General features: G+C 53.8%; 10 protein-coding genes across 10 annotated transcripts; 5 read left to right on the top strand and 5 right to left on the bottom strand.

Moving 5' to 3' along the window:
* Positions 1 to 4,024: 4,024 nt before the first annotated feature.
* On the top strand, positions 4,025 to 4,537 carry SCP_0901800 (hypothetical protein; the record flags this gene model as incomplete). The annotated part of the gene is made up of 1 exon (XM_027761413.1): positions 4,025 to 4,537. The coding sequence occupies one exon, from the start codon at positions 4,025 to 4,027 to the stop codon at positions 4,535 to 4,537; it is 513 nt and encodes a 170-aa protein (XP_027617214.1).
* Positions 4,538 to 6,757: 2,220 nt separating this feature from the next.
* On the top strand, positions 6,758 to 7,516 carry SCP_0901790 (hypothetical protein; the record flags this gene model as incomplete). The annotated part of the gene is made up of 3 exons (XM_027761412.1): positions 6,758 to 6,922; positions 6,977 to 7,206; positions 7,336 to 7,516. The coding sequence occupies 3 exons, from the start codon at positions 6,758 to 6,760 to the stop codon at positions 7,514 to 7,516; spliced, it is 576 nt and encodes a 191-aa protein (XP_027617213.1).
* An 828-nt stretch (positions 7,517 to 8,344) lies between these two features.
* SCP_0901780 (hypothetical protein) lies at positions 8,345 to 8,934 on the bottom strand (the record flags this gene model as incomplete). Its single annotated transcript, XM_027761411.1, has 2 exons — positions 8,345 to 8,631; positions 8,688 to 8,934. 2 exons carry the CDS (start codon positions 8,932 to 8,934, stop codon positions 8,345 to 8,347), a joined length of 534 nt encoding a protein of 177 aa, XP_027617212.1.
* Positions 8,935 to 9,840: 906 nt separating this feature from the next.
* SCP_0901770 (hypothetical protein) lies at positions 9,841 to 10,249 on the bottom strand (the record flags this gene model as incomplete). The annotated part of the gene is made up of 2 exons (XM_027761410.1): positions 9,841 to 9,923; positions 10,009 to 10,249. 2 exons carry the CDS (start codon positions 10,247 to 10,249, stop codon positions 9,841 to 9,843), a joined length of 324 nt encoding a protein of 107 aa, XP_027617211.1.
* A 952-nt stretch (positions 10,250 to 11,201) lies between these two features.
* Positions 11,202 to 11,575, top strand: SCP_0901760 (hypothetical protein; the record flags this gene model as incomplete). Its single annotated transcript, XM_027761409.1, has 2 exons — positions 11,202 to 11,413; positions 11,470 to 11,575. The coding sequence occupies 2 exons, from the start codon at positions 11,202 to 11,204 to the stop codon at positions 11,573 to 11,575; spliced, it is 318 nt and encodes a 105-aa protein (XP_027617210.1).
* A 2,054-nt stretch (positions 11,576 to 13,629) lies between these two features.
* Positions 13,630 to 14,376, bottom strand: SCP_0901750 (hypothetical protein; the record flags this gene model as incomplete). The annotated part of the gene is made up of 5 exons (XM_027761408.1): positions 13,630 to 13,793; positions 13,848 to 13,898; positions 13,958 to 14,038; positions 14,102 to 14,299; positions 14,361 to 14,376. 5 exons carry the CDS (start codon positions 14,374 to 14,376, stop codon positions 13,630 to 13,632), a joined length of 510 nt encoding a protein of 169 aa, XP_027617209.1.
* A 2,980-nt stretch (positions 14,377 to 17,356) lies between these two features.
* On the bottom strand, positions 17,357 to 18,127 carry SCP_0901740 (hypothetical protein; the record flags this gene model as incomplete). The annotated part of the gene is made up of 7 exons (XM_027761407.1): positions 17,357 to 17,534; positions 17,601 to 17,641; positions 17,694 to 17,773; positions 17,826 to 17,845; positions 17,923 to 17,943; positions 17,994 to 18,031; positions 18,086 to 18,127. The coding sequence occupies 7 exons, from the start codon at positions 18,125 to 18,127 to the stop codon at positions 17,357 to 17,359; spliced, it is 420 nt and encodes a 139-aa protein (XP_027617208.1).
* A 1,967-nt stretch (positions 18,128 to 20,094) lies between these two features.
* Positions 20,095 to 20,550, bottom strand: SCP_0901730 (hypothetical protein; the record flags this gene model as incomplete). The annotated part of the gene is made up of 1 exon (XM_027761406.1): positions 20,095 to 20,550. The coding sequence occupies one exon, from the start codon at positions 20,548 to 20,550 to the stop codon at positions 20,095 to 20,097; it is 456 nt and encodes a 151-aa protein (XP_027617207.1).
* Positions 20,551 to 20,769: 219 nt separating this feature from the next.
* On the top strand, positions 20,770 to 22,345 carry SCP_0901720 (hypothetical protein; the record flags this gene model as incomplete). Its single annotated transcript, XM_027761405.1, has 6 exons — positions 20,770 to 21,086; positions 21,151 to 21,256; positions 21,310 to 21,556; positions 21,648 to 21,717; positions 21,771 to 22,135; positions 22,194 to 22,345. The coding sequence occupies 6 exons, from the start codon at positions 20,770 to 20,772 to the stop codon at positions 22,343 to 22,345; spliced, it is 1,257 nt and encodes a 418-aa protein (XP_027617206.1).
* A 3,508-nt stretch (positions 22,346 to 25,853) lies between these two features.
* SCP_0901710 (hypothetical protein) lies at positions 25,854 to 26,813 on the top strand (the record flags this gene model as incomplete). Its single annotated transcript, XM_027761404.1, has 5 exons — positions 25,854 to 25,888; positions 25,945 to 26,200; positions 26,260 to 26,487; positions 26,555 to 26,624; positions 26,683 to 26,813. 5 exons carry the CDS (start codon positions 25,854 to 25,856, stop codon positions 26,811 to 26,813), a joined length of 720 nt encoding a protein of 239 aa, XP_027617205.1.
* Positions 26,814 to 26,979: the final 166 nt, after the last annotated feature.

Below are 26,979 nucleotides of genomic sequence, written 5' to 3'. Positions count from 1 at the left end.
GGGTGTATTGGCGATAGCCATGCAGTAGACCCTCGTGTACAAGCGTGCACATTCAGATGTTGAGCAGGCACACTGAAAGTACTATATGTCCTAGCAGTCAGCGCAGGAACTCAAGCCCCCCAGCAATGGCATCCCCAGCATGAAGGATCGAACGTAGCGCCATAGAAGTAGGGCGGAGTCTGGAGGTCAGGCATCGTATTGTATCGTTCGACGGCTGAGAGTGCCACATTAGTGCTAGGCTGCTAGCATAGAGGTCGCGACAGGACTCACATAGAGTGTCCCGATAGGTGTCGGACAGGTCTGCATATGGTGGCTCAACCCAGTTTGTATCTTCGCAACGGATGAGAGGGACAAAAACAGCGCCAACCTTGCACCTTCGGATCCAGCCACACCATTCACACCACCACGAGAATCCGATGCAATGTCTCAAAATTATTGGCATTCATGTAGCGTACCATGACGAGCCCGAGCTTCTTCGCTGCGGAGTCCCGGAGACCCTGGAGGTTGCATTATCAGACACATCTAGGCTCCACGAGAATAAGGTGCACCACAATATGCACAATCCATGGAAATTTCTACACACATAACTGTCAGTAAGAAGTCAAATCCCCCAACATTGACATGGTGTACACCATGGAGCAAAACCAGCTCGAGGATGACAACAGTACGCATAAGAGTCTCCACATAGCGACACAGAATTAAAACTGTGGAGCAAACAGCTCGAGAGTTTCAGAGAAAGATAACGGGGTGCTCCACGGTGAGAGGGAGAGGCAAGGGAGATCGTATCGATATTGATGTTGAAAAGCGAACGTGGTCCGTGTGCTAGTTTAGGGCGGGCTGACGAAGACTTCAACTTCGTAATCCGGGATCCGGAAAGCTGATGAAACAAGACTTGTCCAGCCTAACAAGCCATGCGCAAGAACGTCGGAAGTCTATCAAGACTTACCAGATAGCGCCAAGGATCGTGGAGGTTCGTAAGGTGTGACAAGCTATCATCAGCATCGGTCACAGTGGTGTGACTCTGGTCAGCGCTACCAGGTAAAACCAAATCACGCCCAATTTCCCGATGGACCCGGAGACAGAGAGAAGCCTCTTCAAGCCGTCAACTCGGTTTTTTAATCTCGCATCTGGAGTCTGCTTGTCGCGTCCAAGGAGCTTTGCGATATCGCAATTTGAATAGTTTCTCTTGGAGGAGTACCCATGTCCCCGCTTGTTAAACCTCAAGATATCTCTGAGACCACAAATTGCCGACGGTGCTATGCAGTACAGCGCTCGATTGCATCCGTCAAGTCGGATCTCACAGTTGGGCTAACGGGATGCCGTCTTTGCCAAAGCAGTAGCAATTCACAGAATCAAGTACGGACTTGTGCGCTAGCGCATGGGCACATATCCGACTTGTATCCGACCAGATGTCGCTCTACGCGTTACCGACTGTTTTACCTCAGTAGCCGATTCACAAGCCCACTCCATTTGCGTATGGAACTGTAACCAGGTTTTTCGCTGTCCGGCGCATCTCGTCTCTGCATCAAACCCCCCTAGCTCGTTGAATGCTTGGACACCCCAATCCGCGAGGCGCGCCTATACTTCTGCGCCAGGCGGTCCACATGTTCGGCTGTCGTGCGCTGCATCTGGCCTGGTCCTGTTGGATTCCAAGTGTGAATGGAAAATTGTACGCTCGTGTGCCGTCTTATCTTCCGTGTGGGTCAGTCAGGCTGATACCTCCCGTGTGCACGCAGCGTCTTGCTGTGCATGCCCGTGACCCCCGTTTGTGTTGCGGCACACTCTCGCGCGCGGTTCTTTTCCAGCGAGTGCGCTCTGTGCCCTATGTCCCCCGGATAACCGCCCTCGCTTCCACATCGTGATCCCAGCGTTCTCCACTTATCGTATTTTTCGCTGTCCGGCACGTCGCCCATCCATATCAATACGCTTAGGCACCCAATTGAGGAGGCGCGATGCCTAAACTTCTGCGCCAGGCAGTCCATTTGTTTGGCTGTCGTGCGCTGCATCTGGCCCGGGTATGCTGGTTTCCAAGTGCACATGGAAATTCCTATGCTCGTGCGCTATCTCTTCTTCCATGTCGATTAGGCCGGCTGATACCTGGTGGTTACGCTTTGTGTCTCATCTCATATGAAGCTCTGTACGTGTGCGGAGTAGACGGCAGGGAACGGTGACGTGCGTGAGCTCCCGTTGCCCTGCTATGCGATATGGACTCCCCATTTTATCTTGTGGCTTTTCATGCGGATCCTCGTATCACTCGCTCGCTGTGCTTTCGATACTGAAGCCCTTTAACGTGTGTGTTTGTCCTGTCCTCTGCATCAGCCGCAGAGAGCCTGTGCAATGTGGGGTAACTCAGTCCATGTTGTCGCCTTACTGGGCACTCCAAGTACGCACTGTGCCCAACCCTCCGTGCCTATCTTCGCTACCCCATAACACGCACTTCCTCTGATACCCCGAAGTCGCCTTGGCTGAGACTTCTCGTACCCCAGCATGCTTTCCTTGTGTCATGCTCATCCAGAAATTCTCCAGCGACGGGCTGCAGGTTGCGCCGTTGTCTCGCATCGGCTGGTTGTGATGGAGACCGGGGTGTGTATTCGTGTATGTCCATCCCACGTCCGTCCTCTCACCCAGTAGCCCAGCCCAGTCGATTTGACGTGCTGTGCCGTGTCGTGTCATACAAGTGAGTGCGCTCAATTTTTCTGCATTCCTTCCCTGCGCAATGAAGATGAGTTGTCAGTGCGAATTCTGGCCGGGGGCGAATCCGGATGCGCCGACACTGCAGGCCTCAAGACTCCGGTCGCGCACAGCCTACACACGATTGCACCATCGGCGCCCTCCCGTTCCCCCTCCATTGCAGACCCTCCTGCATGAGTCATCTGCGTCGGGGACGATGACCCACTCTTCTACTAATCGCATTATCAACGCTCACACTGACGCGTACGCGCCCGGCGATCTGACGTGCTTACCTTCGGAATGACTCGTGTTCTTCGAGTCGTGTTCTATGCACGCTTGCCGTTTTTGAAGTCGAATTCGTGCCGCCCGAGGTGAGTCACCCGCCCTCGCTCGCCGGATCGTGGAGCGTGTTATGAATGGCCAGGCTTATCCGACAGGATAGCGTGCGATAGAGCATAGAGTAGAGTGCCGGATCCTGCGGGAGCGGCGCAGCTGGGGCGTACATGTCGTCCTATATTGTCCACACGTGCTACATTCCTGGCACTCCGCAGCATGCAGCATCCTCATATTAATGCTGTCGGTGGCGCGTGTACCCCCGCGATCTGACGTGCGCATCTGCGGAACGTCAGACTCGATCAGTCGTGACACGCGTTCTTGCACGCTTGCCATTTTTGCGTTCGCATTCGAATTCATGCCCCCCCCCGAGGCGCGAGGGGGTGAGTCATCGCCCGTCCCCATCTGCGTCGCCCTTCGGTTTTGCTCAATCGAGCTTCGGGAGCTCTCTCAGTCGTTTATGGCCAGCTGGTCTGAATCCTTATCTGATATGGCGGGGGTGTCTCTGGACCATGGGGCGTCGTGCTGCGTTTCTGGAATTCCGTGCTGTGCTGCCTTGGTTCAAATTAGTTAATAATTACACGATACTGCGCCGCGGCGTATGTATACAGTATACGCGCAGCGTCCACGGGACCGCGTCGCATACGCACCGACGAAATGACAAATTCGAGAACGTTCCTCGTGCGGATCCTGCAGCTGTGCGAGTCGCGTACTGTGCTGTGCTTTATCGTGCAGCGCGGTGCGTGTGCTGTGCGTATGTGGTGAATATTCCATTTCTATGTTTAGGCTGTTTACTACATATCTCCACATGTATACAGCGAATTCCAAGTCTTTGTTCTACGTTCTATTTTCTATTTCCATTGCGAATCCTACAGCTGCCGATACTTGTAAGCAATTCGACGGTGACAGTACTAGTGCTAGATCAGTGCGCGCAGGGGGCCAGTAGCAGTAGCGATATGGTACGAGGAGGACGCGGGGGCAAAAAGGATGCGTGTGCGTACGAGGGTGTGCGGTAGTGCGCATGTACCACCACCAGGGCGTCACCACGCCGACGCCACCATCCGACCATCGTCGGACATTATGCATGATGCATAAAATCCCGCCATCAATCTCCGTCGATCCTCCATCTTTGATCCACCCCGGCCGCGTGCTTACCTACATCGCCCCGCCCCGAGCTCCGCGCGAGTCGAATTCGGCCGGCGCGCATCGAATTCGCGATGGGCCACCCCACCCCGGCGAAATCAAGAGATCAAGATCAGGAGTCCGTGTAGGATGGGTGCGCGTGGGGCGGGATTTAGATGAGCGACGTGGCTCCACGTTAATCCAGAATGCTTCAGGTGCCCAAGGATTGCGTAGAGATGCGGGGGTGACATACAAGCAGCGTCGCACATCGTGCGCTGGTGCTGAGTACTGGAGGATCTTGCGGGCATGCAGCACCGGCGGGCGAGCAAATATCAGCAGCGCGGGCGAACACGCGAAGGTGTGGGTCGGGACGACGAGCATAACCGCGCTCATCCTTGTCCAGTACGCATGACATCGCGCCTTTATGCACAAGCATCCCCATCTGTGGATCTTCAAGTTCGGACGTTGCGCGCACAGCGATCTGCAGGGGGGCGCACAGCACCGGCTCGGGCATGGATCCCCGGCTCGGACTTGGTGCACGTCTGTTTCTGTCATCTCTGTTTGAAATTTCTAGTTCGAGCCCGAGGGACCGCGACATCTCGACATCCGTGCATGCATCCTACACGCAACCGGCGCCTTCAAAAGCTTCAGGTCTCGACAATCTGCACAACGTGTTCGCTGCGTGTCGTGGCCACCCGCATCCATCCGAGCCCGAGTCAACCTTGTGTGCCTCATCGCTCGGGCCGCCCGATCGTCCCAAAGTAAGCTGTCCGGTCTGCGCCAACCGACAATGTGCGCGTGAGGTATGAATATATGAACGTATATGAACTCGGGGCAGGTGCAACGTCGCGCACCGGGAGGCAGCAAGGACTATGCCAAGGGCGTCTTGAGTATGATATATGCTGCCCCGCGTGGAGGCCGGGGACCATATATGTATGCTGCAGGCAGTCGCCGCATGCGATATCGTCTGTGGCCCCCCTCCCCCAGTTCTGAGATCTGAGCACGGAGGAGGACGAATCTAGTCGTCCGATGGGGGAGTGCGGGCTGCGCGAAGCGTGCGCCTGCAAGGAAGGCGCCGTATCGCGGCGTCCCACATTGCGGTCATCATCGTCGTCGTCGTCATTCTGTGATCTTCACGTTCGGGCACACATTGCACGGCGGGGCACAGCACAGGCTCGGGCGCGGAACGCGGACTCCTGGCACACTTGTGTTTCTGATTGGGACCTCGCATCGCCACGCGCGTTCCCGAGGCTGCAGTGATGATGCGGAACACCGAGGGGTCCTCGACATCTCGACATCGGTGTACCCAAGTTCATAGCGTCCGCGCCAACGTTGTGTGCGCCCGAGCGTGTTCTGACTGGGACCTCGCATCGCCACACGGGTTCCCGAGGCTGCAGTGATGATGCCGAGCCCGGGGGACCTCGACATTTCAACATCAGCGTGCCCAAGTCCATCTCGATGGGGATACGGACACGAACAGGAGCGCACCGGCCGCGGGGCGGGGGCGGGGGAAAGCGAGGGACACTGGGGCGAGACGCCGTGGGCGATCGGGATGAGCAGGACTGTGCGCGCCTGATCACTCGCGGGCTCCAACGGTGCTGAAGCGGGCTCGCTCTTTGATACGCTATCCGGCTTCAGCTTCAGGCTTCAGGCTTCAAGCTTCAAGCTTCAGGCCGTATGCCACGACGCTGCGGGAATTGCCCTGGCGCTATCGCGTGTACGACCTCCTGCGGTGCGCGCACCCAGTCCTGAGTTCCGAGGGAGCTAGTAAGAGGTAGCTAGGGTGCGAGTGGCATGAAGGCCTCCGCCTCGGGAGGATCAGCGTGCACCAGAAAGGAAGGCGTCGAGTTCGGGCTGACGGTGGAACGCGTGCGCGCGCACTTTTTGCGCTTCGTACGGGTTGGCGACGGGCTTCATGGTTGGCTCCGAGGCGGTGATGATGTGAATAGACGGATAGTCACCTGGAGTCATAGCGCCGCGCGACGACCTATAGCTAGTAAGCAGCTGAGTGCATGCGACATTCCATTGTGGAGGGTGATTACGTACTGCGAGGGCGCCTACGGTAGCTCCGGGCACCGCCCATTGGTCCACGCACCCAGCGAGAACGCAGGGAAGGCGGGCACGACTGCGGCAAGAGCTCAGCGCTCAGCGTCGCGCCTCGGGATTCCATTGCTGGGCAGGTTCTCCGGGCGTCTCGGGGAGGTGGTGTGCTATGATAGGCTGGGAGGCACTTGGCTCGGGGAGGCATTCGCTGGCGCACAGCTGCGATCGATCGAGTCATCGGTGACGGGCGCATGTCAGAGGCTCGGCGATATGCACCCCGATGGGCTACGCGGGCGACATGGAAGGAGAGCTGGAAGAGAATGGGACAGAAGGGGGCGGACGTTGTGGCGGCGGTGGAATGGAGGATACGGGGTGGGATAGCTGGAAAGACGGAAAATGGCCGGGGACCAGAAATAGCAGGATGAGTCCTGGCGAGTCGGCCAGGTAGCGCACGCCCGATCCGACTGCTCTCGGACCTTACACACCCTCCGCAGATCCAGAGTCCGATATGTGCTCGTCCCGGTATATAGTCCTCGCCTCCATCCTCAGCCCGACCACCGTCGACCCCGCACTCACCGCCTCTCCCGCCATGGTCCGCACTCTGCTCCCCTACCGCTCACAGCCCCAGGACCTTCCCGCGTACTCTCCCATCCACACCAAGGTCCGCGACCCTCGTTGCCCGCAGCCAGCCGCCCTGACCACCGTCCCCGCGAGCTCACGCTACTCGTACCACGAGACCACCCCCTCCCCCACCGTGCGCGGCGCCCTTCTCTTCCTACTGCGTCCACCCACTAACGCGCCCCCGCAGACCCCCACTCCGCCCCGCTCGCCAGTGCCCTTCGCGCGGCCACAGACGCCCTCGGACGTGCTCGACGCCGTCTCGCGCCTCCTCGCACTCACCAAGCAGCTCCAGGAGGTCCTCCACCTCTGGGGGCTCCGCCAGGCCCGCGAGGCCCACGTCAGCGACGCCTTCGTCCTCCTCGGCGCCCAGTTCAACACCACCGTCATCCTCTTCTGGCAGCACAACGTCGACATCAGGTGAGCCCCCACCTCCCCGCGCCTTTACCCAGCCCCGCGCTGACCGGCCTCTTCTCCCCTGCGTGCTTCTCCCTGGCTTCTCTGCCCTGGTGCTTCTCGCTGCTTCTCCGGCCGTCCCCGCGCGCCCAGCGACCTCTTCCACCTCATCGTCCAGCTGCGCACCCTCCTCGAGCGCTGCCTCGGCGAAGAGCCCTCCCCCGCCGCCCTCGCCCGCTACACCCCCGCCGTCCGCCGCGTCGTCTACGACCTCCTCCAGGGCCTCCGCAGCAAGCAGCAGCCCTTCTGGGCAGCCTGCCGCCGCACCCGCTGACGCCCACCTTTAAGTACTTCGCCTTCGAGGAAGCCTCCCTTCTTCCGGGAGCCCCCCTTCTGCATTGTATGAGACTTCGAAGCTTCGCGGACGCCCCCCTTGGCCATCTTCCCGCCCGCGTGGCGTATGCTCCCCGCGTGGCGCCGGAATGGAACGCGCGCTCCTCCCCCGGCGCGCGCGCGCGCCTGCGCACCCACCCTATGCACATTGCCCATTGCACCTATCGACGCGCCGACGCCCCACTGCGATATGCTCCGGTCGCGCGCTGCTCGTACCATGTATCGCATATCGTATATCGCTGCTACATCGTAGCTCGCAGCGCCATAATCTAGCACCAGCCAACACGTCACGTTCTTCTTAATCGCACTGTAGTACTGCTCTCCCGCACTCGACTGCTTTACGCTATATAAATTTGTACTATTACCCATAGCCACCGCCTGGAATTCGCTCTCGAAATAGAAAATAGAAAAAATATGAATTAGACGTGGAATTCTGGAAGTAGAAAATATAGAAGATAGACTAACAGACGTGGAACGGGCACAGCACGCGTGCCGCGCCATTATGAACCTTGTAGTAGCAGAACACAATAAGCGACTTCGCGCACAGGACGTGCACGACCTTCTCCCCAAAGTCTCGGTGCGTATGACTAGTACTATGCGCGGACGCGGTCCCGTGGACGCTGCGCGTATGGTACGGTACATACGTACGCGGCGGCACAGAGCCCGAGTATCGTATATAACTCACTGACTCGAATCAACGCTGCGCGCGGAATTCCAGAAACGCACGGTCCTTGCCATTATGGATGTCAGATAACGACTCGCGGTCAGATCAGCTGGCAGGCCCATAGACGACCATACCAGTATGATACTTATTGGGGCGAGCATTATCGAAGGGCGGCGCGGACGGGCGACGTACCCATCGACACCCGGTAGCTCGCGGCACGAATTCAGATTCGGAGAATAAAACAGCAAGGGCGTACCGCGTAGCGTGCAGTCGCGACTCGTCGAGCGGACGTCCCGCAGATGCGCACGCGCCACCAACGGCATTAATACGAGCTGCGGAGTGCCAGAACCGCAGCACGCGCACGCTGCGCCGCTCCCGCGTTCTATCACACTCTATCGCACGCTAAGCTCAGCCCACACGATCCGGCGAGCGAGCGCGGGCGACTCACCTCCTCGGCACGAATTCGGCTTCAAAAACGGCGACAAGAACACGAACTCGAAGAACACGAGTGCCGCCCCGAAGATAAGCACGGCGCGCGTACGCGTCAGTGTGGGCGACGCAGATGACTCATGCGGGAGAGGTCGTGCGCAGGCTGCGCGCGGCCGGAGACTTGAGGCCTGAGGCCTGCGGTGTCGGCACAGCACCCGGATTCGCACCCGGCCAGCCAGAATTCGCACCGACGACTCATCTTCCATGCGCAGGGAGGGAACGCGATGCACTCACATGTGCATCACGACACGGCACGTCAACCCAACTGGGCTGGGCTACCGGGTGGGGGGGACGGACGTGGGACGGTCAGACACAATACACACCCTGGTACCCATCGCAACCTGTAACCCGTCGCTGGAGAATTTCTGGATGAGCGTGAGATGAGGAAAGCACGCAGAGGCACGAGAAGGCGACCTCGGGGTATTGGCAGAAGAAACGCACGTTACGGCGTGGCGAAGACGGGCACGGTGCGCAATCGGAGTGTGCAGTACGAACGCGACACGGACGATGAGCTGGCAAGCCCACATTGCACCCACTCTCTGCGGCTGATACAGACAAGAGAAAAGCACACCTGAAGCACTCCGACATCGAAGACACAACAAGCGAGTAGCACGAGTGTCCGCACGAAAAGCCACAAGACGAAATGGCGAGTCCATACCGCATAGCAAGGCAACGGGAGCTCACGCGCGTCACCGTTCCCTCCCATCTACTCCGCACACGTGCAGAGTCATTGCGACGTGGAATGAGACACAGAGCGTAAATACTAGTAAACCGCCTGGCACAGAAGGTTAGGCATCGCGCCTCCTCAATTCGGCGCCTAAGCTTATTGATACGGATGTCAAACGCGCTGGACAGCGAAAAACCAGGAGAGTGGAGAGCCCAGGACGCCGACCCGACGAGAGGAGCGACAGATAGTTGGTTACGGGTACGAGACCGCCTAGCCGCATCTTCTAGGGAGCTCCACTTGTTGATACATTCCGCACACAGATGGAGTGAGCCTACGACCTAGTCCGAGTCGGTAAAGGGACACCTGGTAGCACCTGGTCGCATAGAGGTCGGATATGCGCCCTTGCGCTAGCGCACAAGCCTGGCTTGGCAAAGGCGGCGTCCCATTAGCCTCGGCCCGCAAGATCCACCTGTCCGCACGCACCCAACCCGCACCTCAAACGAGAGCACCAGCGCACGACGTGCGACGCTATTTGCATGTGTTACCGATGCGTCTCTATGCTATCCTCGGGCGCCTGAAGCGTTCAAGAATAACGTGGAGCGACGTCGCTCACCTAAATCCCGCCCCGCCCGCACCCATCCTACACGGGCTTCTGATCTTGATTTCTTGATTTCGCCGGGTGGGATGCCCCACGGCGAATTCGATGCACACCGGCCGAATTTGACTGGCGCGGAGCTGACGAGTGGGCTCTCACTCTCCGCGCGGGGCGGAGAGGCGTAGGTAAGCATGCGGCCGGGGTGGATCAGATTCGGAGGCGAGATGGAGATGGAGATTGATGGCGGGTCTTTATGCATAATGTCCGATATGACGGTCGGATGGTGGCGTCGTCGCGGCGCTCCCACGCCAGTGGCGCGATGGAGAGTTGGGATGGGGCACTGACCTTCCCACTTCAAGTTGCTCGTCCTACGATTTGGGCGGTATCGGTCCAAGACTGGAGTGAATGGGCTGACGGGCGATGCATCACTGACACTGCGAAAATGCGAATATTTTGTTCAACGGGGAGACAAGAGGGATCGATATGATGTCGATTTCGTTCGACGGAGGCTCCGATCCCTCTTGACTGCATCCCGCAGACGGTTAGCGGGACTGCCCTTGTCTGTCGCAGAGGAGGGTAATCAGTTAAGCAGCTGACAGAGTGGTCAAGGGCCGACGTAGTTTATATACCAGCAACGGTTCTGCGTGCTGAGCGTGAGTCGGAGGCTAGGATGATAGCAGAGCGCGAACCTCTGCCACGTAGACGATCGCTGATGTTCGATTTGGCCGATGCGTCCAAGCTGATCTCTTCGTCGTATGGTGAGGTAGATACAAGAGAGTGAAGGGTGTACAGGTCTGCCTGCTAGGTGAGTCCCTGTCCCGCGATCTCAGCTTGTTCGTTGGTGGAAGTGAAAGAGTGACGAAGAGAAGGTGAGAGCATCTTTCACGTGGTTTGCACGTGGCTGCCCACCGACTCACAGCCTGAAATCACATACTTCGATGAGCGTAACCACAAGTCCTCCAGCGAACGTGTTATGCTTTTCCTGCAAGCATCCACCAATGTACTAGTTGTGATACAGCTATTTGCTGAATGAACTGCTTCAGGGGACTTGTCCACACATCATCCCAACGGAGGCATCTCAATTTGATCTGCGTCCGCCCCCTTTCCGCCCGGAAGCTTTCTTGCGGTGGGTCCTGAATGGATTGGCTACTCACTATACAGGCTACGTGGTAAAAGTCGTTGGCTCCTAACCCCCATTGTCGCCGAACAATATGAAGAAAAGCTGTCTCAAGCAGAAGCGATCGTCGTCCCCGAACCTAGACATCGCACTCTGCAGTAGTCCTACATATCCCTGCAAAGCCGAGGCTTCCAGTCCTGCGAGGGAAAACAAACGTGTCACATTCCGCGAGGAGGGCGCTGAGGAGGTGTACGATGCGGACGACGTGGGCCGCACGCCTATACGGGTGCCGAGACTCATGACGCCGTACGTCCCGGTCTTTCTTCCTATCCGATCCAGGCTGAGTGCATTCCCCGTGTCAGTGATATCATCGAGATGATGGACCTCGGTGTAGCATTGCAGCCGTATATTGTGGTGAAGTTGGTCTCGAATGAGCGCCGTTGTTCGAAGAGGAAGCCACGTCGTTGAGGGAAGTCGCGAGAGTCTTACGGTCGTAATCCCGAGCGATCTGTAGACCGATGAGTTTTTTTCATCTTGTTGGCATTATTCATGTTGCGTCTTTTTCGTCTGTGTATCTCCCAGGTTGTAAGCTATCTTTTTTGTCCACGCTTGCCGTCGTCTAGCCGGCGGATGAATGAGATCGCTATCCAATGAGGCATGGTAGATCTCGATTGATGTTGACCTTCCAGCTACGCTGACTCTTCTCCGTTGAGCCTCTCTGCAGCACGAGTCGTCTGGATGACTCAAACTGGGAAGCTACGTTGCCTTGAAATTATCTGAACGTTCTCAGTTTTTTTTTGCTTAACTCTCTATTAGGGCTCAAACCCGGTGACAGAGAGATATTCGGGGCTAGATTGCAGTAGAGTCGGGCGAAAATAACAACGGAAAAAGAAGATCGCAAAAAGTCGTCTCAAGGCCCTCCCTCACTCTTCAAATCAATAAATGTGCCAAACTTTCTCAACTCCAGGCCACTCATCTAGGAGTGCATAGTACACTTGCATATTTTCTGTGTCTGAGAGTGGAACGCAAATGGGATGTCGTAAAGTCCCGTCTAGCATGGGCCGAAATGCTTGCTTAAATGCGACGAAACTTACGCGATTATCCAGGCTCCTTCACCTCCTGCTCGCCAAGAACAACAGAGTGTCCACGATACAGTGCTCCTGTTCATCTCCTGCGTCGGAGGCACGGCTGTCGCCACGTAATAGGATCAAACGCGCAAATGCTCATATTATTATTAATTCTAGTTCGTGGACGAACACGATCACCTCATATATGAGTCCTGACACGGATTTTCTGCAGATGTTACCCGTAGATAAATACAAGCGTAACCGTTTGCTACACCGCGCCAATGGAGGAACTTGGGAAGAACGACGCCGGTCAAACGAACGGATAGGCGCAAGGACGGAATGTGACCTCCAGCGACGAGAGCCTGATGTCTTCCACGATCTCCCAAAAGCGATGGTGCAACATAACCCCGGCGAGGGATGAGCACCACTGAAAACTAGCCCGGCTGCAGAGAATATTAATGGTGGTCGCCCCGCCATCGGATTGAGTGGATTACAAGTTGGGACTTCGTCGCGACTCGTCGCTCAGCCAACGTGGATGCAGGTGCAGGTCTGAACAAGATGCTAACAGGTCACTGGGTGGACGATACGCACGCACGCATGCTATATGGCCTATGCAACAAAGTGAAAATATTCCTATGAATTTCATAAGATTTCCGTTCCGTGAGAGACGGAAGCCCGGCTCCGACTCGGAAGGTTCGCAACTTCGTCCGAGTCCACGATGGACTCCACATCCTCGTCGTCCAACGTCTCGCACAGCGGATCACTCTACGATGACTACGATCTCTTTTCTTTCACTTTCCTGAGTCTCCCGCTTGGTTGAGCGTACGAGCTTGCATGGATCGGCTGGCTGCGAATCGTTTCGTTCGTGCCGATATCTTCTAGCTAATAGAAAAGCATTGCTATGCGATCTTGGACATGAGAGGATTGAGACTTAGATGTGCGTCCATGCTATCTCTTCTCCCAGCAGAATGACTATTGCATCTCCCCGTACATGGATGAGGTATACACCCTAGGATGGATGAGTCTGATTGATGCTCTATGCATGTGAGGTGTGGTGTGTGAGTATATCATCTCTACTCAAAAACACTTCTGACAGTTACAATCAGTGTTATTATTGTGCTATTATTGTGCATCTACTGCTTTGCATAATCCAACTGTTTCCACACTAGTTTGTTATGGGTGTGTATACACCATCATGTTGTGTACATGCTCATAGCAAACTAGTGATGCTCTTCTTCTTGACAATTGCTTCTACAGTCTACTAGGAAGTAATGATCCATTTTGAGTCAGACAGATAATGTACAGCAGATGCTCTTTCAACCATGTGCCAGAATTTTGAAGTGGAGACTTGTGTTACAACTTGAGAACATGTTCTGAACTGAGCAGTACAGTATCATGTACTACTATACAGGCACAATTATACACAATAGAGAAACAAATAGAACACTTCACATCTTACCAGTCAGAAAGGAATTCTGATGTGTAGGATTGTGATATGGGTGTGTATACATGATCACCTCCACCAGAGCCCTCTGGCATGGTATTGACATCCTCGGTGGACTCAGAGAAACCCACCAGACAGATATCAATGGGCAAGAGCTCATTGGACCTGGAACCTACTGTGAAAATGTCTATGATCACATAGAAGAAGCCTAGAATTGATTGGTGCATACGGTACTGAATGTCTGATGACACGTCCGGTAAAGACACCAGTTCTGGGCGTGCTATGCGATGGACCGGCTATCAGTACAATACTAGGTAGCGATGGACGAGAGTTTCCTACCTGAGGTTGGCCACACAAAATCCTCATCGACGGCGGGGGCCGCCAGCGCCGTCTCGCCGCCCACGTCGATCGGAGTCAAGTCTGTAAAACCTAGTGAGCAAGCTGAACCATCACCGTTAACGACACAACACTCTGGTGACTTACCTCGAACGTCCCAGTCTCCAGGAGTCGACCGATCACCGACGCCAGCGAACACCGGGATCGAAGGGGCTTCGACCGCTGCAACGGCCCTGTCATCCACCACCATAGCTTCTATCGATGACATGAGCCGAGAAACCAGAGGTGAGACCTCCATGCCAAAGAGCAGATACACGGGACGTGTATATGTCCCAAATGCTGTATCTGAATGAGGTTGGGTGCATTAGTTGTCGGAATACTACTCAGCAAGTGATGAACAATTTACCTCCCCAAGAAGACATGTTTAATACAGAATCTAAAATGTGGAGAGGGGCAGGAAAGTGTAGAGGGAGGTAGTCGAAAGCAAGATGCAGTGCGCGAATTCCCATGTTCGAGCTTTATAATACCGGGTTCTTCGTTCTCACGAGCCAACTGCCAGAAGATCAGCTCGAAACGCGAATCATGGCACAGCGCAATTCAAACATACGACGCCCCGCGCCGAGGACACTACACAGTGAGCCTAACATGCATTGTCCGTACGAGTCTGGCGAACATGCCCGTAGAGTCAGTATTCGTGGACCAGCAGCGACACGCCGAACACGCCGACCATCCATCTGGACATCAGCGTCAACCAAACATGACTGGAGTACTTGAGTCCTTGTGCCATAGACGGAGTAAGTCCGATCGGCCGGTCGCAACCGCAGATATGGCATCCGCTAGAAGTCTCATGGCAAGGGCGCATGAAACGAAGAATAAGACCACACGCGGAACAGCCACACTCAGCAACAGAATATCCAAGGAGACTCACCGCGACAAAATTACATCCACCGTCGTGTGGACAGAGTTCAACAGTAAATGAACAAGTTTCCGATACTTTAGCAACACGTAGACAGAAACGGACAGGCACAGATAGAGAGGTCGCCCGACACGGCAGCAGTTACTAGACCGCCAAGACCAGATATATTATTCTGTATAGGAACCGCAGCCGTGACAGATAATTGCCCTGTAGATGGGGTATCACTTGAGCGAAATCCAACAACACAGTTGTCAGCATGAACTTCGGAGGATTCACTGGTTTTTCAAGAATTCCCCAGCTATTCGCGTAACAGGACGCAGTTGTCCGCATCGGTCAGTACCGTGTCCACTGTGTCGTAGTACTCACAAACATCCTCGACCGTGTCCGCATCCACCAGAGATATATCCGGACAACAGGTTCTATTGCGTCAGATGCCAAGTGTGAACAGAATCCAAGTCATAAGTAGGCTCTTCACGAAGGTTGTATCCGTCGTTAGCGCATGACATCAATTGACAGACCCATCAGAAGCGAGAGGCTCTAAGTCTGGCAGTCGATCTGGCAGAAGGTGGTAAGTTCTGCATGTCCAGGTAGCCAAGAGTAGAATCTTCACTGGTGACAGTCCAGTTTAAGGAACTGGTTTAAGCGATGGCCATTTAACTAAATGCATGTGACCAGACGTATTGTTGAGGCCGTCGGTGTTTCCACAACTGCTAATGCCAGAGAGTCTACCGTCTCTTCTGGAACGAGGGGACGGTAAAATATTTGGAGAAACAGCTTATGAAGTACGCAGCGGTTTCCGAATTGCCGTCTGGTGCTGACAGAGTCAGGCTGTGAATCAAAGAAAAAGGCAACGTCAGAGATTACAGGGGTCGTCTCATGGCATGAAACGCACTAAGACGGGTAAAGGGGAATGTGAGAAAGAACGTAGCCAGTCTTGGGACTTTTACCCAGAAACGCCGCTGTATCAAGAGGAGAATATGGTGGACACGTTACGCGCGCTGAACTGCGCGGACGTGTCAACCAAGTTGCCGCGGTCAACGCTAAGATTGCACTTCAGATGCACTTCCCGGAGTAGCTGAACACTGAGGGTGTAATCGGTCTCACTAAAACCGTCACTGGTAAACATCCATCACCTGCTCACCTCGACGAGGCCCTCGAACGTGTTGATCAGCACCTTGTTTGTAACTCTTACCGCGAACTGCGGAAGGCAGATGACGCACGTATCCAGCTTTGACAACGTCATGTAATGCTCGCACCTGAGGGGCAGATTATAGGTCCCTCACCATTGCAATGTTATACAACACTCACTGTCTCCTCGATGGGGGTTTCGTAGTCGAACCGATGACCTGTATCCCAATGTTCAGTAAAGATGTCCCATTAGCAGATAATGAAACACAATGCCAACATTGATAGAGGTCAATGTAGTCAAGCTGCAGACCTTTTCAAGCTAGCCTTAACCACATTGAAAATATGCTGCAGCAAAATCTCACTGTCAGAATACCGGTTATAACATCAATATGAATACCTTGCTGCTGAGTCCGTGTTGGTTGACTAGGCCGATTTCGTCCGCGCTCTGTTCAGAACTGAAGATGTTGGTGCCCCATTTACCGGGTGTCATGGGCGTGAAGAGCTATTCAGAATCGGCAGCTTGTACACAGCTCGACGTCAAAGCTATGAATATTTACACCGACCTTCGTCATCACAACAATCTCCTCGCGGGGAAGGTTAAGCTGCTTGAGACGGCCCACCGCAAATGACTGTCACCCGTCGGTAGTAGCGCTAGCGTAGGATTGGACAAGTTAGGACTTTATCGCCGCCTAGCCAACGTGGACGCAGGTGCAAATCTGAACAGCAAGGGACCACAGGATTGTTGGGATCACTGAGTAGATGATACATGCCAGTCGTGTAGTACGCGCTGGCAAAGATGAGACAGAGATCGATCAACGTCAGACTGGAAGCTTTGAAGATTGGCGTTGCATAGGCAGCGTGTCCGAGCGTTTATTCAGACAGTTGCCAGGTGAGACAAGGGTGTTCTCATTTGATATACACAACAGTTCAACCGTTTCCCTGCCATGTACTGCACTCTGTTTGCAATATTGTGGCTGTATAAGTTTCTGTTCCATAGTTTCATCTTTCGTTCCTGGGTTTCGACTGCTAATATGATAGTAATACATATCCATACATTATACCGGAAAACTCGCTGGTGTACCAAGGGACAAATTGTGTCCCAGTTCAGAAACTTCAAGCCTCAGCCTGAGTATCGCGTACACCTCGATGAGCTGATGAAGCGTGAGTTATTTGTATTTGCTCACCACATGCACTAAAGTCAGACCGGCCGACGCAATGCCAGCAGTGCTGGCCCAGCCATCCTTAAACCTCTTCAGCTGCAAGCTGTCGGAAACCTCCAATTCGTCGTCCAGTGAGCCCACATTGTGGCCTGTGCTGGTGATGGGCAGCGAGGCGAATGAGATAGGGTCCAGGCGTAGTCAATCCGTGGAGGATCGCTGGACACTAGTGTGCATCGCGTAGCCCAGGCCAACACGGATGTTGATGAGCATGAACGCAATGCCAGACACGGGCGCCCATGCGTCCTCGACCAGGAATGCAAGGTTATTTCTGGAGGTGTACGCCTCGTAAGAGATTATGAAGAGCACAGTCCAGAAACTAGATAGGACCGTCGATAACTGCGGGTCAGTTACACAAGCCCACAAAACGCTGAGAAGGGCATACACATAGAGGACCGCGCTCTCAATAAATACGGAGAGAAACCACTGCAGGCAAGCGTCAGCGACCATGAACGTACATGTCACATTCACAGCTCGCCTTCAGACCGCGCTTCTCAGACTGTTCAACAAGTGACATCACTTGTGAATGAACGCGCCATAGTCGCCATATGATCAACACTAAGTGGAACAACAGCATGTCAAAACTATCAGAGACTTCTAGATGTCTTACCACAGCAAGACAAATTCGTGCTGTGTATTATTAGTTCATATAAGTGCAAATTAATGCATTGTCAAGCGGAGAGCACAGAACAAGCGTAGACACATACCACATAGTTAGACTCCAGGTGCTGTCCAGCCATGGGTCAATATGTGCAGTGTCGAACGTTGTTTGGCCTACCTGGTGCGCTTCTGTGTATACAACAACCACGCAGCATACTGCGCGCCGGCATTAAAAAATCCGGCTATATGGGAATCCGAAAACCGACTTACCGATTGAGGCGATGAAGGTGCACAACGGAAAAATGATAACATACACGTTACGACTCCAGGTCATCCAAAGACGGTATAACTGCAGGAAGTTTCATTCTGAGCCCGAGCTTTGGCTCTGAAGAAAGTAAATGGAATAGACGCTTGCCAGCATAGTGTCCCCAACTGCTAGTGACGAAAGCCAAAAAGCGATCTTGATAACGTTGGGTACCACCATAAGACTGTAGTACTCCTTCGGAGCTGTACCGTCCTTATAATAAATAAAGGCTGAAAATGAACGATACACAATCAGGATCCAATTCTATCCAGCAGGGAGAATATGAGTCATGTTTCCTCCGCCTTCATCTCGAGAAAAATGCAAATACCGCGGTTATAGTAATGAAATATGCAATTCCGCCAATAAATAACGGTTTCTTCCAGATAGTCAAGGAGCGGGAAGAGCTGGCATGGGCCTGACGTTCGCGTTGCGCCATGAGGTATGTGGATGTGCAAAACAATACGAGGAAGACACCATAGAGGAAGGCTGAGATGGACACCGAAGCAAGACTGGCGGAGACGAGTGAGATTTGTCCCATGCTGCCAGGACCGGACACAATAGTACAGGGGGACAGATGCAGCCAAGTCTATACATAGGTAGGTGACTAGTTATACATCACGGACACTGTTGTGGTCCTGAATCTTGTTTGACTGGGAGTTCACAGGTGCTTTGACCGCAGTGAGGCAATGCAAGAGCGCTGATAGGCTGATGAGGCGTGAACAGTAGGATCATTGTCAATCGAGTGGAAAGAGCTGTCTGTTTAAAACAGGTCCATGTCCTGCCCAGAACAATGAAGCTATGTAAATCATACCAACTGCCAGCGTCACAGGTTGAGGTCAGCCTCATTGTGATGCGACGGTATGCGCACTCGTATGACCTAGCAAAGAACTTGAGAAAGGGACAATTGGGAATATTGAAGAGACTGGGCACCAGAGTTCTGTGTCAACCATATTTAAAGTTGCGAACCTCGCGTGGACGCCACTCTTCGACTCGGAGCGCTAGTCCCAACTTACACGCCGCTGACTTTCAATATAATACCACGCCAAACCGTTCTACATATGCATTGGATTGATTATTCTTGTCGCAGGTGGGTATTTTTGGCCTACAATATTCTGTACAACCTTCATTTTTGCGTTTCGTGCATTTGCATGACGTGAGTTTACGGATGGGTTGAGATATGTTTTCCGAGACGTATGTGAGCAACCAGGCAGTTCGACTGAAAGAACTCAGGAGATGCAGGCCGACAAAGTCACCTGGATTGGCAAGATAGATGATGAATGTTGAACACGGTGGACGCACGGATGCTTGGATGGACAGCTAACGCTTCTTCTGATTACATACAGTATACTACGATGATTGGATGGACAGATAGATGGCTAGATGGCCGGATGGATGGATGGCAGAGGGAGCTTCCCACTCTCTGGAATGACTCGGACAGTGAATATACAGTGATAAGATACAACAGTTCGAGCAGAAAGCGAGGACGCACTACGTAGTGAATTCAAGTAGTGAAAGGGCGCCGCGCAACGGGCCTGAGCATCTTACGACGCACAGTATCCGAAAACCAGCCAGAATCAGAATCTTCGTCCGAACCCGATCCCGGTCCTGGACAAAGCTCTGATAATCTCTCCATCAGGCAAGCCGAAACTTCTTGGAGGACCTCCGCATTGACTGCATTCTTCCCTTCTCTTACGCAGCCACTTGCCCACGAAAAACCCGGTGGCGCCCATGTTGCGTCTGGTCTGCCATTGGATCCGCTTGTCAACCAAGTCGTTCCAAATTCTTTGTTGTATGCATCCATCCACATAGCGCAGCATAGGCAGCTCCGTCTGCTGCTCCCATTAGCCTACTGCGACAAGCATTTGATGGTGTGATGAGATGCAGCTGTAGATGGCGATGACTGTGTACTGGCTCGGAAATGGAGGATAATCCGTAGTTCAGCATGGATACAAGTGTTGATGATGCGCAGATGTTCCTAATTGCTGTGCATGTCAGGGAACCATTCTGCGAGGGCGCGCACGGTAGCATCAGATAGAGTACTCTCCAACTGAAATCCATGCCGCAGCACCTCCAAATAGTCATTAGAGATACTGGATTTTCCCTCTCCGGAGCCTACGAAGCTGTCCTTGATCCAGCGACAAGGAGTCTTTCCATCCGGGAACATTCGATTGGCCTGCTGCATGAGCAGTGTGATGTCACCGACGTATTGGCAGACTTGGTCCAAACACCGCTTCAACCTATACGCCCTCATTCTGCGCTCCCAGTGCGAGAAGGTCATATCGTCACAAAGCTGCTTCAGGAATCGAGAGCGTAGGAACGGCTGTGCAATTTTGCACAGCCAGATATAGACCTGCGTGGAACTTTCGGTGTTTCCCTCCTCTAATTGGGAGGCCGATAATGCCTGGAGCTCGTCAACGATATTGTCGAACATGGCGCGGAACGAAGGTTCTCCATCCCCGTATCGATCTCTGTGAAATTCGGTCGTGTGGCTTTGTCACTGTACGAGTATGTTCTGTGTCAGTCTCTGTCAGTCTTCTGCGTTCTTGCGACGCGTCGCGCGCAGTGTGCACATGACCCAAATGATGGGCGCTAGTGGGCATTGCGCAGTGCCCATTCTCCAACCACCATCTCCTCGCTGTTCCATGCGAACATGTCTGATCCACCTACCGAGAACACATCTCCTTCGGAGTCCGAGCGCGTAAATGGTGATCTGCGTGCAAGCGAAACAGGCAAGCCCTCGACCGCGGACTCAGGCACGACTTCGCCGTTTCTGAATCCTACAGCCGCGACATCACACCCCGCAGCGGACACACACGCCAGCGATATCACACTCCCCGAGGACCATACGCCCGACCTTCCGCCCCGCGTGCCTGACATGCCGACCCCAGTCGAAGCCGTGCAAGAGGAGGAGCCACCCCAAATTGCAGCCCTGCGCTCCATGTTCCCCGACTTTGACAGCTTAGTCTTGTGCGTATTCGCGCGATGGCTCTCTATCCTCGCCCAGCTGACGAGTCTCTCTACACGTACGCAGTCAGTCCGTCCTGGAGTCAGTCAACTACGACCAGGATCGCGCGATCGACGTCCTCCTCGGCATGAGCGACCCCGAATACGTGTCGACATCACAGGCCACAGCACCGGTGCCCCCGTTGTTCCTCGTCATTCCTGACTCGTTCTTACTTTTCACGAACAGACCCAGCCAGACCTTACGCTAGATGAACAACTCGCCCGCCAGCTCGCGCTCGAAGACCAGCAGCAGCCCCGCCGCCCCGCCTCCGGGCATTCATGGCCCCGCCGCAACCAAGTCCCATACCAGCCTCGCCAGCAACACCCTCGTTCGCCTCCCCAGCAGCAGCAGCAGCAGCAGGAGGGGTACGTCACTGGGAACGAGCGCGGCGACTTCCAAGAGTTCCAGGATACATTCAGTCGGATTGCTGAGAGTACGTTTGCCACCGCCAGATTTCCCTCTGCAAACAATACTAACTGCATCAAAACTGACTTCGCAAATAATCCGATCCTCTGTTGATGCAGGCGGGAAACGCACTTTCAGCTCCATCGTTTCCAAGGCGAAGGCAAAGATCAACGAGTACCAGCAGGGCCGGTGAGTACTGCATTCTTCGTGCCTTTTGCCGCTCAATGTCTGGCCAAACGAAGACCGTCCCAGACTTCGCCACCGTTGACTCAACCCCAGTGGGGCTCCGCGCCGCCCAACCAACCAGATCGCCACACCGCCCAGCAAGCGTACACGCAAGAGTACTACGGCTACGACCACTCTGCGTATCCCGTCTCGCCACAGGAACAACCACATGTGCAGGGCTATGACGCGGGGCCGGTGCCGTACAGCAATATTCCCCCGAGGAGTGCCCCGATCGCCGCCCCGACGCCGGTGGTGCCGCCTCCCAACGTCAACCCTAACATCACTTCGCCGTCAAATCAGCCCTCGAGCTCGGTCTCACCGCGACCGTCAGGCGATACTCCTCGCCCACCCCCGACGATGAGCGGCAGCCCCATTAATGCAGGTGCGTGTCTTCACGAGGTGCCCGTATAATTTGGTGACACTCAATCTGATCGTTGCAGCGAAACTGGGTCTCCTCCCCAAACGCACTGTGAACCTCCTCAACTCTCAGCCTTCGACGACGCAGGCGCCCCAGGTGCAGCCGGCGGCGGCGAGACGACCTAGTGAAGACTTGGAGTACATGGAGAATCCGTTCGAGGAGGGGAGGGATTGATAATGGGCATATACATGGTTATTGAGGGTACTTGAAGTGCAGTAGTATAGTAGCGCCGGATGGACTTGGTATGTAGTTAGAACAGAACTCTGTGTTGTACCGGGAAATATGCAACCATACTGATGCGTGCGCGACTGGTTGGCTTGCGAGCATCTACCAAATACGGGGAAAAGACTGAAGAACTGTGGAGTCGACAGAACGAGGGCGTATAACAACAGCTGAGAGCTAGTGCCAAGGCAGTTGCACCAGCGGGCCCAGAGGGTGAGAAACACTCCCCGCACAGCATGAGATGGAGGGCAAATTCCCGTCGAAGGAAAAGAACCGCAACGTATCCGAATAATGAGTCACCATGGTGTTACTTATGCAATGCAGTCCAGGCGCGCCGTTGCCAAAGCGAATGTTCCTTATCCCGAGAACTACGAAAACGTCCGCGCTTCGACAGACACCCGTGTCTTCTCGCCCTCAGAACTGACCGATCGTCATCCAGGGAGGAAGCACGAGCTACTCAATAGCATATGGCTTATGCTTCTCCAGCGAGGACGGCACTAGACGAGAAGGAAGCGACGGAGAGAAGGGAAGATGGTTGAGGTATGATGCAAGATGAGAAGCGATGCCAATAGATGCAAGGTGAATGTTGAAGCTTTGAAGTTTTAAAGGGCCAAACCGAGACAAAAGAGGTGGTAGGAGTGGAGGGGATACGGGAACCAACGCGACCCGCACCGCCCTCGATTACACTTGCCTAATCCAGACACCGCCCTTCCATTTAGGGCCACATAGCGGTGACTGCCACCAACTTGCGACTCGGAGACTTCGATCGCAGCGCGACACAATTTCAATAGGATATATGGTGCTTACCTGGTATAACAGCCCGCATCGTATGGCCAACAATGTCCCCCCGTTTGTGAGCTTCCCCACTTCAAGACATCCTACGTCGCAGATAACTGGTATGATGCTCTGAAGGGGAAAAAGTGATCGCTTAGCGAACGAATATCCATGGAGAGATTATAGAACATGAATTGCTCTTGAGGATCTATTCCGTAGATGTGGCCTAAGAAGTCGAACATTGAAAAGTTTGCTCGAGCTTGTGAGACGCAATGGGGTGGGTGGTTGATGGTGACCATGGGTTTCCCGTGAAAGCCTCTAAGACCTAGGACTTGGACCGCGGAAGTTCGTCCGTGGTGCGACGCGTGCGATTATCTCGCCAGAGAAGCCAGCAAACTCGCACCGTACAGGCATATGCCGCGAGAACGGGCTAACAGAGCTGTGGGCTTGCTATCATCAGGTGAAGTTACGGACAATATGATAGCCACAGACGAGGGATAGATAGTCGCAGAATGTGGGAAGAAGCAATTGGAAGTGAGATCAAGCGCACCCGAAGGCCAAATGGATGGAGACACGCCAGCAATAGGCCACGGTATCGAAATTGACGACGACGACTTACGTATGTCACAAGCAGTGTGCCTGCTCAACGTTGCATAACATGCTGTTTTCATGTGCGGCTGTGGATAATGCAACCAATTTAGTGAAAACGCAATGGAACGAAAATATACTTTGTGGCGCACGACAAGAAATGCCGCGAACATGTTAAGCCAAATGCTGACCAAAGGAGCAGATTGGTAGACGGTCAGAGGCCGCGCTCTTGGGAGAAGGAATGCCGTCGAAACCTTCGGGGCTATTCCTTTGCTCTTCACCAGGCTCTGCCCCGTTTGCGGCACGTTTCAACCGTGAAGATGTCGCTTAAGCGGTGAGCACAAAGAACAATGATTATAGGCTCACTGAATCTAGACACCAAAATTTTCTATGAAATAAACGTTGGCGATGCAAAAATGCACGACGCCCCGTGTGCTCCAGTGCATTGTGTTCCATGGCTACAGATGCCGTAACAGATGGTTCGACGAGGTATATATGAGGGGAACGGTTACCTTGGGTGATGGCACTTTCAATACCCACCCAGCAAAGGTCCTCTGAATCCGATACAGGGATACCAGACTTCGAAGACTTCAAAATCAAAGCTTCTGGCCAAGCAAGAACTCTCAGTAAGACTCCGAACTACCTCTAGACATGTCGTACTCACCACACTTCGCTGTACAGTGTCTTCGTCACATAGAAAGCTGAAACTGTACGTCGCGCATTTCCACCGCGACCGAGCAGATCTTCCGTACCATTGGGCGATCTGTATCGAACGAGGAAAGAACGGTGGAAAATCTGTTGGGAACATGTACCACCTCAAAGGATCAACCGCCGGATACAATTTCGAAGTGCGAGAGAATGTGCCAATCACGTATACCAGCAAGTGGCGCGGGTCACTTTTCATCTGCAATATACCTGAAGAACACCTTGGCGGAATTCAACCGACGCTTAACGATAATGTCAAGGTGATCTGGAATGACGACAATTGGAACTGCCAGAACTGGGTGCTCTCAGCGTTGAGGTTGCTCCAGAGCAAGTATAAGTATGACATCTCCAAGCGCTATACTGAATCTCTCTCCTCCTTGAGCTTGGAAATGAAAAAAATGGAGGAGAAATGGGAAAAAGGAGACGACTCAGCATAAAACTCCACGTCGAGGCTTCTGAAGATGATCCACGCACGGCAGTGCTCAAGACGCAGGGATGTTTCAAGGCCATGTACAGGGTTTCCAGACGTTGCACGGATTATGTTCTCTATCGCTGTCGTATGTATCAGTTGTGTTTGCATGTAGAAGGCACCTACTCGTTGCCAGTAGAAGTTATGTACAGCTATCTATGTTATGCTCTTCCAGTTCGAGCGTTCATAGAGTGCCTGCTCGGAGATTGTGCGATGAGCATTCGTCTCGAAGACACTCTCTTCGCTACAAGCCAGAACCTCTGAGATAGCTACGCATTACCTAGCTAGACGCATCGCATGCAAGAACAGCGCAGACTTTGCAAACTTGAACGGGTCCTCGTCTAATGGCCATCAAGGCTATTAGCACCCATCGAGATAGTCTTCTGAGAGGGACCCGACAAGATCGCAGGGTGAACTCACTGATTCTCAATCCCAATGAGACAAGTCTCACGACATGCAGACGAGTACTCTTACACTGGTTATGAAAGTGGTTTACGAGCGCAGAGGTCATGCCAACGGTCCACGGATCTCTCATTAGAATACCTGCCCGATATGGCTCCGCATAGCGGGCCGCTAACTTTCAAGCAACTCCGAATCAAATTGCTCGCGGGGCTTTCGAGGTCACTAAGGTGTCTTCTATCCAAAGTCCTGGCGAGCCTGCCGCTCTGCGTACCTACCATCTCGACTGCAAGCTCTGTCCTCTAGTGGAACAACCAAGAAACGCATCCAGCTTCCGAAGTGATTTCTGCAAGTGCAAAGGCCTGATGCTGGACGGACAACCTTGCCGGCTCGACCGGATCTATACACCGACAATTTACCGCTCCCCTCAAGTGATCCTCGATGTAATCTGCCTCAATTTGCGAGCGGGTGCGGCGTATATAGCCACCTCGCTCCCAACTTACCGTCATACAATTCGTACCCAACATGGCTTCTCAGTCATACGTCTGGCTCATCACCGGGTGAGCGGTTTCTGTACCGTCAGTCTGACATTTACTTATGATGGCTGCATCCTCAGTACATCTCGTGGTATCGGCATGGAGATGACGCGCCAATTGCTACAATCCCCCATGAACACGGTCATCGCGACATGTCGGAACCCCGCAGGGGCAACAGGTCTCCAAGCACTGAAGACCGATCTGACTCTGAAAGGAACCCTACACGTCGTCCAGCTGGATGTCGCTGATGAAACTTCGATTCGGAACTCCGTGAAGCCCGTTAACGAGATCCTTAGCGACAGAGGTATCGACTACCTGTACAACAACGCTGCTACGGTACGTCGGCATGCGATGTGTGTGCATGTGTGGCTCATCTTAGCTCACAAGCATTTCAGACAGAGTGGTTCGATACGGCGTTCGAGCACTCATACTCGGGGATGATCCGTACATTTCAGGCGAACGTCGCGGGTCCGGCACTCATCGCACAGCTATATATACCCTACATCCTGAGGAGTTCGCGCAAGGTCATCGTCAACATGTCCACGGGACTCGCAAGTTTTGGCTTGAACTGCGGGCCGAAGTGTGTATCGTACAGTATCAGCAAGACGGCACTGAACATGCTTGTACGTTTCACACCGTATTCACCTGTATCGATTATTGACTGATCCGGATCTCCGGTCCTGGTGACAGACGTACAAACAAGCGACCGACAAACCCGAGATCATTGCAATCTCCCTGGATCCTGGATGGGTGAAGACAGGTTAGTCCAATGTCTCCGCTTGTTTGCGCTATGATTCCTATTATCTTGATGTGCGCAGAGATGGGTGGCGAGGGAGCGCTCCTCGAACCATCGGACAGTGTTGCTGGTATCATCAAGACCCTCCAGGGCCTGACCTCTGAAAACTCCGGCAAGTTCTACCGATACAATGGCGAGTCGATCATCTGGTAGGGGAGGAAGTGGAGCACAGATTTGGAATTTAAGGTCTTATTTGCAATGTTATAAACGGGATGAAGACGAGTCATTCAATTACCATTTAAAGAGAACCTTCGGTGCGAGCTTATCAGAGTTCCGTTTCTCATCCACGCGACCAGATCGCGCTCAACGGAATGGCTAA

Source organism: Sparassis crispa (genome assembly GCF_003851025.1).
Source record: "Sparassis crispa DNA, contig_000008F, whole genome shotgun sequence".
In the NCBI taxonomy this organism is placed as follows: domain Eukaryota; kingdom Fungi; phylum Basidiomycota; class Agaricomycetes; order Polyporales; family Sparassidaceae; genus Sparassis; species Sparassis crispa.
This window is presented reverse-complemented; position numbering and strand designations above follow the sequence as displayed.